Source organism: Sander lucioperca, chromosome 2 (genome assembly GCF_008315115.2).
Source record: "Sander lucioperca isolate FBNREF2018 chromosome 2, SLUC_FBN_1.2, whole genome shotgun sequence".
Lineage (NCBI taxonomy): Eukaryota > Metazoa > Chordata > Actinopteri > Perciformes > Percidae > Sander > Sander lucioperca.
The window spans coordinates 24,467,692-24,482,061 of record NC_050174.1 but is presented as its reverse complement, the minus strand read 5'-3'; the positions used below and the strand labels follow the sequence as shown (position 1 = coordinate 24,482,061).

At 43.5% G+C, this 14,370-nt stretch overlaps 1 protein-coding gene across 6 annotated transcripts in view; it reads left to right on the top strand.

Moving 5' to 3' along the window:
* tet3 (tet methylcytosine dioxygenase 3) overlaps positions 1 to 14,370 on the top strand; it is a 37,190-nt gene that overhangs the window by 9,772 nt on the left and 13,048 nt on the right. For 4 of the 6 annotated variants that reach the window (XM_035995324.1, XM_031300584.2, XM_035995306.1 and 1 more), the window contains 2 exons: positions 5,211 to 8,115; positions 13,107 to 13,197. In XM_035995324.1, coding sequence (XP_035851217.1) covers positions 5,259 to 8,115; positions 13,107 to 13,197 — 2,948 coding nt within the window. In that variant the 5' untranslated portion in view covers positions 5,211 to 5,258. Of the gene's footprint in view, positions 1 to 72; positions 494 to 979; positions 1,869 to 5,210; positions 8,116 to 13,106; positions 13,198 to 14,370 lie in introns of those variants that run through there. The other 2 variants (XM_035995314.1, XM_035995320.1) reach the window with 2 other exon arrangements.

The following is a 14,370-nucleotide window of genomic DNA, read 5'->3' as shown; positions in this document are numbered from 1 at the left end:
AAGAGAGAGAGGAGTGGAGATGGAGGGAGAGGCTGCGTGAGAGGGAGGGGAATGGAGGGAGGGAGGGAGAGAGAGAGGGGAAGGTGGGGGCTGCGAAGAGAAGCCGACTGCATGTGTAGCCGAGAGAAAGAAAGAGGATATTGAAAAAGGGAAGGGAGGAGCAGACAGAGATAATGAGAAAGGAAAAAGAAGAGAACAGAAAGCGTCGACCATAAGAAGAAGCAAGAGAGAAATGAGAAACGTGTGTGCTGTGCTGGGGGGAGGTGTGTTGTGTGTGTGTGGTTGGCTGTGTGTGTGAATACATGCATGTGTATTTCGTCGCTCGCTCTGTCTGTGCGCTGCACAGACTTGAAGGAATAAAAAGGAATACAACCCAACAAGAACGAATTGCTTGTGGGAAGCTCTGCCGGCAAGCAAGTCTCATGCTCCTCTCTGTCTTCTCTTCGGCTTCCTGCTCTCCGACCCGCAGCTCCGTCTGGACGTCTAGGATCACGTAAGTATGCGTCGCTGGTCCTCGGGCTCTCAGCCGGCTTCATATTGTCAGGGTCTCTGCTTCATGTTCCTGCTCTGCACGGCAGCAAAGGAAGGGGTGGGGGAAGAAGGAGGAGGACAAGAGCGAGGGGGGTGGGGGGGGGGGGGGGGATGTTGTGTATCTGGGACTTAGGTTCAGCTGTCTACTCACAAGCTGATCTTAACCCCCTCACCACCACTAGTATCTTTACAGGCTTTGTTTCCTCCCTCTAGTTACTGCAGTGTCAGTGTTAAACAGCCGTTGCTTTGCTCTCGCACGGAGATGTAAACGCTTATCTTGTTTAAAGGGCTCTTAGACCCAAGTGGTCCGGTCTACCAGGTTTTACAAGATATGAGCCGGTTAGGTGTGTTTTTGTATGCACTTCTTGGTGTGTACAAATGTGTGTGTGTGTGTGTGTGTGTGTGTGTGTGTGTGTGTGTGTGTGTTTGTGTATGTTTGTGTATGAAGTAGAGTGACACAGTTATAAGACAGAGATAAACTCCTGGCAAGCAAGTAGGTTCTGTCACGGTGTAAATATTTGTCAACGCACGTGGTCTGTACAGTCCAAGGCACCCGCATAGGTGTAAAGCGCTGTAGGTGTCAGTGTAGCATTTCCATCCTGGACCGGCATGTGGACTCAACCAAGTCAATCAAGGTTAATCAAACCTCCGATCGTACAAGGATTCAAAGAGCTGTTATTTGTGTGCAGTGCAGTGCATTTGTTATCAGAACTGGCAAAGCAAAGAGTAAAGTCCGTGTGTTCTAAGTGTGCAACTTGAGGTGCTTTAAACCCATGTGACATGCGTGTTTTGTGTATGTAACTGTGAGAAAAAGAGGAAAAGAGAGTGTCAATGTGAGTGATGTGCATGATTGTAATATGTTATGTTGTGCAGTGTTGCAGTCACTGTTGTGTTTCAACACACTGCAGTTCTCATAACTGCCGTGCACAGCCACCTCCCCCCCACCTTCCTCTTTCCCGTCTGATTCACTGATAGTGCAGACATGGGGCCTCTCACGTATTACATGCCGGCTGTTCACTGCCACCACCACCTCCCCCTCCAACCCCACATCATCTCTCACCAATACCACCGCCACCCTCTGGGACCCCCAACAGACACGCGGCGCAGAAGGTGGATTCAAAAGACCAGAGCATACTGCCTGTCCAGTAATTAGCCACTTCAAAGGCACATTTTAATAATATTCAAATGATGGGGAAGCTGGACGTCAGGCTCACTTCTCCTGTCATACAATGATGGATCTACAAACAGAAGCCATTTTTTCTTCTTTTTTGAGTCTCCTCTGAATCAAGAACTAGTTCACATTTATGTTGGAGTGTGAGACCGTCAGCTAGCCTGAGGTTAGTTTGTGTGTATGTGTAAGGAATTATTTATATCTCACTCCATCTTTGTTTAGTTTTTGTTATGTCTTCTGTCAGGGAAGGATTGTACTTGCAAACAGGATTTTGATGCATGGAAGTGTCGGTTACAGTTAAGGCTACTGTACGATGTGAAGCATGCAGTCTGTTTAAAGTACACACCTAGGTTGAAGACACAAAAAACGGTTGTTAATACAGTATTGTTGGCTTCTATTTATGGGGCAAACACACAATTATTTACATAGTAAGTCTGCCTTCGTTTTCTTCTCACGTGCTATTAGATATGTTAGAATACACTGTTCAGCCACAACATGAACTCTGTCAATGATTTCTGAGCCTGCCCTTGGATTATCTTTGTTTGCTGTTCCTCTCTAGACTCATTTGATACTAATCTATGAGGGGCTAACCTGGGCTGAATACTGTTTGCAAGTACTATTTTAGGATTCAAGTGAATTTGAGCACCAAAGTTGGCTTCAACATATACTGTAATAAAATAACTAATTCAGATTAGTAGTCATTTAGACTAGAATTAGATTAGACTGTGGCAATTACTTTTTAATTGTCTACACCTTTTCTTTTTTGTTTTCACTACTGTAGTGAAACTCACCCCCTGGTGCTTCAAGCTGACTAAAATGAACTGAATGCTTTAAAAATGTAATTTGACACAAGTCCAGGCGATGGGTTTGCAGTTTTCAGTGTAGTGGTAACTGTCCCAATTCTGACTTTGAGAGGAAGTGAGATATGTGGCTGCACTGATCAGCTCCTGATAAGTGTTACCAACTGTCTGAGAAGGTCTTTAAACTTCCTATTTGTAACTCTTAGCCAGCAAGTTTATTAAATACGTCTACATTTCACAGTTTCTTACGGTGTATACTGGGATGCAGTGACTGCAAGGAGTAGCAATAATAGCAGTTCAAAAGAATATTAGCATTTGTGCCATCTAAAATACAGATACAGTTACCTTGTTGCTTTTCCAGCTAAAGGTTGATTCAGTTATAGGACAGGTGGTAATATCAAGAGCAGTCCTATATACAGTAAATCACTTATAGGAAAAACAGATTTGTAAGTGTTTGTCAGGCCAAAACACTTGTATTGAAAGAAGCCTTTATACAGTGCAGTAAAGCAGTGGTTCCCAAAGTGGGGACCGGGGTCCCACAGGGGGTCTTGAAGGGTTTCCAGGGTGTCCCCAGCAAAAGGGGAATAGTTTGTTTTCACTATAATTCAATCCAAAACTGTGGTCTTATGTTTGTCAGTTTAGGGGTCTTGATGTGAAACCACTGCAGTAAATTACATCAGCCAAACTCCAAAGAACTCCTGTTTGACTATCAAAAATACATGTATGTACATACATACATTTGTTTCACAAATTGTATTTCTCAAGATTAGACATCTTTCTTTCTTTTTTATAGTAAATTAAAATAAGGATTATAGTCAAGCCTACAAAGCAGCTTCTTACACTCTTTACATCCCATCTGTGCAAGGTGGTTTGAACCAAATGATTACCTGATAGACGTAAATAGACTGACACATTGCCATTAATGGAGCCCTGTGCTGTCATTAGTGGGGCTAAAATTCTTGTCAGTAGTTTATCTGTACTTCTGCCTAGCTTGCACAGTTTCTGGAATCAGTTGTACAAAATAGTGCAGAAGTTGAGTCTACATTATTCCCAGGAACATTCTAAAGGATGTCTTGGGAGTTTCCTTTCTCAAATATTCCTAAAAATGTTTGGGTCTTTTGACTAGTGAGGAAAGTCGTGCAAGTCATGTCACTGAATATTTTCTCCACTTTCCTCACAGCATCAATTTTTCATGTGGTGATCTCTCAACAGAAACTTTACAGTAGTTAAGCCAGGGGCGGAAGTTTATAGTCACATGTTCCACTAAAGCTAGAGTGTGAAACTTTTACATATAAATAAACGTCTGTTACATTCAAGCCCTTGCCAAATAAGTTCACACAATGCTGATTACGCCTATCACCACCAGGGGTGGCTCTCTGTATTTCTCAGTATAGCGTTGTGGTGTTTGGTGTCTGTGGTGACATTCCCGCGCTGGAGTATCGGATGGATGCCAATACATCTTATTTGTACTCAGAACAAGCAGTTTAACTCCATAACAACGTTGTTTCATCAGCAGTACAGAAAGTGCTGTCAACCAACCTTGCACACTCACTTATAGTTCTTATTCTTATTCTGGCTCTCTGATTGGTTACATGGTATGTCAGTCTACCTGTATTACCCAATACCTTGACAGGCAGGAAGGAGGTAAAGACCACAGCGATGCAGCGTTATTAAAGTAGGTATACTTTATTAATATTGCAAGGGGAAATTCAATTTTGTTTTTAGGAATCCTACTGCTTTTCATAAGCACGTTGGCAATGTTTGTGTAATTACTCTCACTGTCAGAGGGGGAGACAGAAGTTCCACACTCCTGCTTTAACCATTCGAACATATAGGTCCATGACTGCCCATTCTGTCTGCATACACTGCTACATAGAAGTTGTCTTTCAAAGTTAAAATAGTAGCAATTGAAACAATTCTCCACAAAGACCAAAATAACCTAATTGTATCAGATTAACAGATTAACAGTTCTTGATTTGTTTCACTTACTAATCGTGTTCTTGAAAGAAAATATTAACTGTACAATTGTGCATTTTACTCTCTTGATTCTTCTTCTCTACTTTGTTGTTTTTAATAAATTATGAAAATAAACAGTTTTGGGAATTGTATTTTTGATTACCTCACAGTAGTTTTGTGTGTTGTATTTAGTTTTCTTCACTCCACAGTTTGAATTTTATGCCCCATCTCTACCACCCACAAAAGGGTGATATGGTTAAACTCTAACTGCCTGCTTTGCAAAGCCCAACTGATCTGGAGCACAGTGTCCATTTATAAACAACAGTGAAAACTATGTCACACACGACCTGTGACTTTCCTGACAAAACTCTTGCCTGTTATGAAACACTCCACTGAAGCAATAGGTAATGCAGTTTTCCATAGCCCTACTGACCTGACCCTGCAGCACTGTATGTTCTGTATGTGTGAAAGGTGGGAGGAAAACCCTTGATAAGAGCTGGGGAGAAGGGAATGGAGACTGATATTACTTTGATGATTGTTATTTATCATTCCGTCAAGTTATTCTTGGAATACAGATGGAAAATATCAATTTATTTTATTCATTTAAGCGATTATTCAACATACATAAGGTGATTGTTCAAAATCATGCCTAATGTACAGTGTATAATGTTTTTTTTACATATTGGTCCTGGATTTATTGTATTCTTATAATGTTACTGACCTCGCTCCATGTCCATCTCTATGTCTTTCAGACTGTCCACGAAGTCACTTTAGTGGATGGCCCCAGAAGTGGAGGCCAGATGGAAATTGGGTCACATGACCGCCTCCAGGAAGGCGCACTGAGCCTGGAACTGGCCAATGGGGTGAATTGCTACCCTAATGATGATACAACATCTATGGAAAAAGAGCAGCAGAGGGCAGGAAGCGTGCCGCCAAGGCAGTGCTGGGTGTCAGGACATGGCAAGGTCAGTGACACCCAACAACAGCAACCATGTTGGAACAGCAGCAGCGGTACCCCTGGTGAACCTGTCCACCACGCAGATATGGAAGATGCCCACAATCTGGTGGCTTTTTCTGCTATTGCTGGCTCCTTGCCTCGTTCTTCCTCCTCTTCCTGCCTCGTGCAGCCTAACACAGCCCAGCTGTATGAGAAGTTCACCAAGGAGATGGGCACTGAGGGGGCTCAGGCCAAGCTCTCTGCAGGAGCTCCTGAGGGAAGCTGCCAAACTCCAGAAGACCTGAACACTCTACAGACAGCACTGAGCCAAGCCAAACATGGACACAAGCCCCCTAACTGCAACTGTGATGGGCCTGACTGTCCAGACTATCTTGAATGGCTGGAGAAGAAGATTAAGTTGGCATCCAATGAGGATCAAGGTGCCTGCAAGATGACTGATGTTCCCCCACACTTACAGCCTCACCTACAGCAACCCCATTTGCAGCATCACCCTCAGCCCTACCCCCAGATGAATGGTGGCCAGCATCTGTCTGCTTCATACCCCCAGCAGCAACAGGGAACTCAGGGCCCTCGCCTAGACCAAGTGCCCTGCTCCAAACCCCCAATTCCCTGCTCTCCCCAGGTGCTCTTCATAGCCAAGGAAAAGAACGTCAGTCTTCAGACAGCCATTGCCATAGAAGCCCTTACACAGTTATCTGGTACTGGTCCACTAGCTGCCGGTTCTCCAGGTCAAACTCCCTACAACAGTAACCTCCATCACCACCAACATACCCAGAATTTCCCATCTCAGCCCCCCAATGGCACTAGCTTGATCCCTTCCTCTCCCAGCAATCACTCATCTTCCTCACGCTCTCAATCCGTCCCTCCGGGACTGCACACCATTCAGCAGGCCCAAGTGTCCTGTGAGCACCATAGGCCCCAATCCCAGGGCCAGCCACCCCATGCATCCTCTACCTCTCCCTTCCCAGGTCAGGGAAAACATCCAGGCTTCAGCCCTAATCCCCAGCAGTGGCAGCAGGGCTCAGGCAGAGGCTCCGAACAGAGGAACCCATGGATGTGTATAAAGTCTGAGCCCCAGTCTCACTACGCTGCTGCACCTCACAGTAGCTCAGACCCCATGTCAGAGCTCAAACAGCTGCTTGGTGACACCAGTGGTAAGTTCAGCAATGCCCATTTCAAGCTTCCCGTCACACAGCAGGTAAGCTTGAACCAGAACGGAGGTATCCAGGGCCAGGACAACCCTGCATTGGTCAGAATAAAGCAAGAACCAGACGCTAGTGAGCACCTCCATCACACTGCCTCCATGGGACATTACGGCATGGCTAATGGTCAGCAGCATGGTCAGCACTACCCGGGCACTCCCCTGTCTCCTGGCCAAGCCGCTATTAGCCACTCCACTCAGGCAGCTCTGCAACAGCACCTTCACTACAAGAGGAACCTTTTCTCTAACCACTCCCCTGGCTTTGGAGCACCAGGCCCTCATGCACCTCTAAAAAAATGGTGGCCACAGATGGAGGCAGAAGGTTTTCCACATCTGGCGATCAAACAGGAACCCAAGGAACCCAAAAAGAGAAAAAGCAGCCAAGGATCTCCTGTCATAAAAGCTATGGGTGGGATGCTTGGAGTCCCTCCCCTGCCCAAACCCAAACAGATAATCATCAAGAAGACCAAGCAGAAAGCCTCCATGCCAACCTTCCTGCCTCAGAATCAGATCACCGTACAAAAACCATCAGTCCTCATGATGGACAGAGCCCTGGCCCTGACCAGCCTGCAACCAGGTTCTCTCCCCTCTCTGCCCCTCCACAGTAACTCCACTCAGGCTGCTGCTGCAGGCCTCCCTGCCCCAGTCCAATCTCAGGTATCCATTTCCAACTACTCAATTACTCCCTCTTCCACTGTTTCTGCTTTGTCAGAAAACACTCCAGCCCTCATGGGCCCTCTGCCCCCACCAGTGGCCCCTGTAGCCAATGCTAAGTCAGAGGGAGTTGGCAGCCTTGCCTCCAGTAACACCAGCACCACCACACCTATGACCTCCACATCTCCATCCAGCACCTCACAATTACAGAGTGTCATCAACATAGACCCGAAGTATGAAGAACTTATCCGTCAGTTTGAGGCTGAATTTGGGGATTCAGCCCCAGATGCACCTGCCAGTCAGCCCATGGAGGAGACTGCTACAGCCCCTGAGCCGAGGAATCAGTCCCAGACCGGTCCTCAGGACCTCAGTCCTACATCATCTTCCACCTCCCAGTCGGCTTCCTTAATTGTCTCCACTCAAGCCAGCTCCATACCTCATCCAGATGATCAGGAGATGGTAGTCAGCAAGGATAAGTTAGGGCCCCAAAGTGAAGCATCCTTGAACCAGGCATCCACAGAAGTCCCTATGGGGGATGTCGCTCTGCATCATCAGGCCATTCTGGACAAGCAGCAGCAGCCCAGTGTGTTAGAGGATACGTTCAGCGTGCCGTGTTCTCCGCTGCCCAAACGCATGAAGATCGAAGCCTCGGGTGATATAGCAGTACTTTCCACTACATGCTATTCGGAAGAGGACACGCCCACTAAGGACAGTCTGCCTTCTTCGCCATCTCTCAGAGGCTTCCTAGAGTCTCCTCTGCGCTACCTGGACACCCCTACCAAGACCATACTGAGTACTCCTTCCAAGGATCTACAGTCAGAGTTCCCCACCTGCACCTGTGTGGGTAAGTCAGTGTGTTGGTGTATGTCTATGGTTGTGTGTATCCAGGGGGTGAGGTTGCTGCCCATCAACATACTCTATTTGCATACTGTATAGCACTTTACACAAGTATAAATAATAGTATTAATAATCAAACAAATATCACACCACTCCAAACATTTTACATTCATCTCTTAGTGGAGATAAATTAAAGGAAGTCTGTAAGTTAGTCAATCTGACCAATGTTAGATAGTAAAGGCTTTTCTCTGAAGTGCCTTCAAGCAACAAGGGAGCATGTGTATTCTGCAAGGAGGACTCTTTTGGGAAACACTTTCTAAATCTAAAAATGATCCAGTTTTGTTTTATCAATTGAGCTAAACATTAATGCACCTATAATTCTGTTAATGCTTTACTCTACTTATTTAACTACCCAGGCTCACTACTATGCTTTTCAGTCCCCCTCTGCTTCAGCTTCTCTGTCTGGATGCTTGTTGAGTGTATCTAAGAATGTGTGTGTTGCCAGGGTGTGCGGCTGCAACCATCCAGACTGCGACATTGTGGGGCACTAAAGGCAGCGGGCAGGAACAATAGCAGTGGTGGCAGAAGGAGCCTTCTGTGTGGGTTTGGGTCTGGTAGGCAAGCAGAACAGAGCCTTTGTTAGACAGAAAGAGGTTTAGTCCCATAGTTTGGGTATTACCCTGCTCAGGTTATTTGGTTACAACAGAGTAGGTGGTCCTACATTAGAAATCTATGGAAATGTATAGATCATACTATATACCACATACTTAAAATAAATAAGAAAATAACAGGTAGACAAATTTAGCAGATGCGCCCCTCAATACACCCACATTATTATAGTGTAAAAGGTTGAGTCTTTATTAGTTAAAAAGACACAACCTGTCGGTCCATTAAATCATTAATTAATGACTCAGTAAATCAGAATATTATTACGATAGCTAATGGGGTAATAACTGAATAATAAAAAAGATTGTTCTCAGAGAATCTATAAAGAAATCCCCACCATTTTCTTTCAGTTACTGAGTTGTAACAGTAGGGCTATGAAGGGTTAAGGCCTGGTAAATAGACCATTGCTGTCCCTAAACATTGAAGAGGGTGCACAGCATGGGGAGAGCAGCTGCAGTGAAACACTTGCTAGCTGTGTTGTTACTAAGCAGACAATAAGTCTTTATAGTAAAGCCTGGTTACACACTGCCCTGTCAACTCCCTGTAGCATAACACTGCACTGGAATGAGACTGCCTCCAACGCACACAGATACAGTATACAGTTATGATGTGCACAGTAAACACACAACCAATTTCCATGAAAGAATTTAGTGCGACTCCTCCACTTCCTGCCCTGAGCCACGCCCTGGTGCCTCCCTGCACCAACAGGGAATGTGACCTCATATGCCTCTGAACCAGAGACACACACAACACTGACTGTATGTCTACACTTTCCATATTCAGCTGATATTGTAAAGTATTTGCATTTAGAGCATTTAGCTAATGTTGTTATGCAGAGTGTGTGCTACACTATGATAAAGAAGTGTTGTGTACAGAAGCAAGAGCAACTGTATTAGTTGCCATACAAGTGAGCTGTTACAGAGCTCTGTAATGCAAAGTCCATTAAAGGCATTTAATGTAGGATACATTCAGCTGCACAGTATCACACAGATTTGCATTGAAGTCATAGGATGTGCTTTACAACTACAGAAGGACAATAGTCAAATGCAGTCACACACACACACACACACACACACACACACACACACACAGACACACACCCTCACTCATACGCAACATAAACACAGATGTGCACAGTGCTCACATAGACACACCCTTACTCCCTCATAACACTCACACAAACTGAGTCATTCATCACTACCTCAAAAAGCTTCTGCTTTCCAGAGTGTCTCCACACACACACCACACCCTGGAGTCACAGTCCACTGTCTGTGTGTTCATGTGTGTTTGTGTGAAGTGGATGTTGCAATCAGTTGCCCATTCTCACGCTTCTCATAGATGATTTAACCTCAGCTACAAAGAGGATGTCTTTGAGTTTGTCCAAAAATACATCACAATTTATTTATATATTTTAATTTTATTTTACAAAACTCTACAACAACTGAGATGTGTTTATATACTATTTTCTTTACTGAAGTTAAAGGACTTTTACTGTGAAATATTTTTAACTTGAGTGAAACATTTATTTGGTTGATGAGGCGAAAATAGTAAATTAGGATTTGAGGCAGAGGTGTTATTTTTTGATCAATGTGATGTGCAAAAACATTCAAAAAGCCTGAGTAGTATCACCGCAGAAGAATCAGGTAAAGCTACTGATAATATTGGTGTAAGAAGGATGTCTATGCTAGTAGTACAATATGTAATGCAGAAGCCTAGTTTCAAATCATCTCTTTGGTGTCATACTACAAATTAATACGAGATTTTAGGAGAAATATCCACGAAAACAGTACATGATAATGGCTGTGACCATAGCCCCTGCTGCCCTCGTATTTTGTTTAAATCAAGCAACAAAACACGTGCTAGTAGTGAGCAGTCTTGTATAAAGTAATTGAATGCAATAAAAGTAAAAATACAAGTACAGTATATTACCAGAAAAACACTTTGGTAGAAGTTAAAGTCACCTTTAAGAATATTACTTGAGTAAAAGTCTTAAAGTATCTGATAAGTCATTTTCTGATATTAGATATACTTAATTATTAGAAGTAAAAGATATTGTAAATGCTTTATTGTGGCTATCTTATAGTAGTCTCGCTTTGCCAGACCTTCCTCCACGGTGCTGCCGAGGAGGGTCTGACTAGTCCACACAGCATTCCAGGATGGGAGAAAAATGTGCTCTGGTTTATTGGCATTTCTTTAGACCAATCACAATCGTCATAAGTGCTGCATGGAGCCCCAGTGCGGCTGCAAAATAGCCTCGGGAAGGAACTTGTTTTGGTGGAACGTGTACGTTCAAAAGTTGTTTTAGTCGTGCAACAGAAAACTCAGATTGGACAGAAAGCCTAGCTCGCTGTCTGGATTTACCCTGCAGAGATCTGAGGAGCAGTTAACCATAGTCCTCAGAAATCCACCAGAGTTTAAAATTCCAACACCAAGGAAGCTTTAGGTAATGGAAATCCGGCCAAAAATAAGGACACACAGTGGAATTTCGGGCGTGAATGGGGCAATCCCGTAAGTGGAAGGTTGAGTATATACTAATTTTATAGTAAAGCATAATATTCAGTGCTTCCATACCTTCTTAAACATCAAATTCAAAGTCTGACAACAAAGAGAAAAACAGAAACAGAATTTTCATTTCTTTTGTGAATCCACTCCAACGTATGAAAAAAATTATTGCCAATACGGCCACAGGTGTGTAACGTTATCTTTATCACCACCCCATTCACCACTGTCGCCGGGTGGTCATCGACTGTTACGTTGGCGGCAGAGCCTGCAGCAGGTGCTTCCATGACGCCATCAGTTATTATGCTTCCTCCTCTTATTTTGTTTTGATCAATGATTTTGGTGCTTGGCAACAAACAGGCATTACGTCACCAACTGGAATGGAGCATGCACCAAAACTATCGGTGTATGAATGTGTGTGTGAATGGATGAATGAGAGGCAAATTGTAAAGTGCTTTGTCCGGTAAGGTAAAAAGGCACTATATAAATGCAGACCGTTTACCATTAAGGTCCTATGACATGCTGCTTTTTGGATGCTTTTATATAGGCCTTAGTGGTCCCCTAATACTGTATCTGAAGTCTCTTTTATATAGACCTTAGTGGTCCCCTAATACTGTATCTGAAGTCTCTTTTATATAGGCCTTAGTGGTCCCCTAATACTGTATCTGAAGTCTCTTTTATATAGGCCTTAGTGGTCCCCTAATACTGTATCTGAAGTCTCTTTTATATAGACCTTAGTGGTCCCCTAATACTGTATCTGAAGTCTCTTTTATATAGACCTTATTGGTCCCATAATACTGTATCTGAAGTCTCTTTCCCAAAATTCAGCCTTGGTGCAGAATTCCAGTCACTAGAGCCAGTCCCACAATGAGCTTTCCTGAGGATGTGCCATTTCTGTGTCTGTAGCTTTAAATGCTATTGAGGAGGAGAGAGGGGGGGGCAAGGTGGAGGGTGGGGGTGTGGCCTTGACCAACTGCCACTTCGCTCATTTGAAAGCCATGATGTCTCTCTCTTTCTCGTGGGTTGGCCAAATTCTCTGGGTGGGCAAAGCAGAGAAAGGGGAGATAACCTTCCTCCTTATGACATCATAAGGGGAAGATTCCAGATCGGTCCATCTGAGCTTTCATTTTCTCAAAGGCAGAGCAGGATACCCAGGGCTCGGTTTACACCTATCACCATTTCTAGCCACTGGGGGACCATCGGCAGGCTGGGGGAACTCATATTAATGTTAAAAAACCTCATAAAGTGAAATTTTCATGCCATGGGACCTTTAACTTGCATCCTAGGAGCAATGATTTGCCAAACCTGCTCTTTGAAGTCTAACAAATTTCTTCTGATTTTATTTTGTAGTAACGAGTAAGGAAGATGCTTAGGGGGAGTATACTTATTTCTTTAGGAAATGCAGTGGAGTAAAATTTAAGGTTTCCAGAAATATAAATAACAAAGTAAAGTACAGATACGGGAAAATTCTACTTAAGTGCAGTAACAAAGTATTTGTACTGAAAGTGAGTCAGATTTTGCTTTACTTTCTCTCTGAGTGTACGATAAGGAAATTAAAAATGAATCATAAAGTAGTATAAATGTAGTACTAATGCTTATATGATCTCATTATAGAACAACCAGACTAATTTCTATATTTAGATATAATTGTGCATAACAGGTGGTGCTAATACACAATACAACTCAAGTAAGAGAATGATGCATTTTCATCACCATTTGCGATCCATTGTATCTTGTGAATAACTGTGAACATTTGTGGAGTGTGGAACTTGCCATAGTGCTTTTTCAGGTCCAGTTATGTGCTGTTTCCTCACCTGCTGTCTCTTTTTCTAGAGCAAATTGTGGAGAAAGATGAAGGGCCCTACTACAATCACCTGGGATCTGGACCTACTGTAGCCTCTATACGAACCCTGATGGAGACGAGGTGAGTCTTTTTCTCCTCTCCTCTCCTCTCCTCTCCTCTCCTCTCTTTGCCCTCTCTGCCTCTCCCTCCTCATCCTCTCGCTCTCCCCGTTCCCTCCTCCTCACATTTTGTCCTTAGGGAATCCGTGACCCAGAATCCAGTAGGAGAAACAGGACATATTAGCACCGTCAGCATATCAGAGGCAAAAGCACAAGGGTAGCAGCAGATGATAACTTAGAATGAGAGGAATAAAGGAGGATATACATCAAATCACAGAGAGAGAGACAGATAAAAATGACTGTAAGAGAGAGGAAGACAGACGGAAGGGGGGAAAGAGGAGAGATATTAGGTTTAGTGGAAAGTATGATAGAAATAGTGCCCTTTTTGTGCACTAATATCAAGTTCAGATATTGTTACTAGTAACAGTCCTCCGTATTAATTAAGGTGAAATTACAGTAAACAAATAATCTCACAGTCAAATTTAAGGTAAAAATCTATGTGCTATGTTTTTATAAATGAGGCAACAGATGCCATTTAGCATTAACCATCGGCACTCTAATGTAACCCATGTCACATACATAGTACTATCTAGACAGCCTCACCAAACCATTCCAATAAGCTGTTGTTTCTTTGTCTGTTATGCTTCAGCAAACTTGATAATAAAAATACAGATTGAGTTTGGTCTTTTGATCTTCATAGGATTAATATTTATTCAAATTAGCAAGGAACAGCTCCTCAGATGGTAATTTGAATAACCAAAGTGCAGCTACAGCCTCTTTAAATCATCCTAATCAATCAACTGTTTTTAAGGAATGAAGAGTTGCTATATTTTTCATAGCTTGGTTAACACATTCTGACAATGGCTTGTGGTGTCTCTTATTTGTAACCTCAGAATGCAGAAAAAAACGTGTACTCGGTGTAACCTTTTATAACCGGATGACACATTGTGTTATGCTTTATGGTAACAGTTCAGAACATTGTACTGGGGCACACATTTGGTTGTTATTCACAGAGGCTGGATTTCAATAGGACCTATGAGTCATTAGTCCCTGGAGAGCACAGGGTGATAGAGGGGGGTTGTTTGACCAGAGACCACTTTTCTTTTTTTTTTTTGAGAGATGACATAAGTAGTTAAGGCCCCAATGTCCCTATAGCTGACCTTTGACCCACCCCTGACTCTAGCAGGCCACCCCT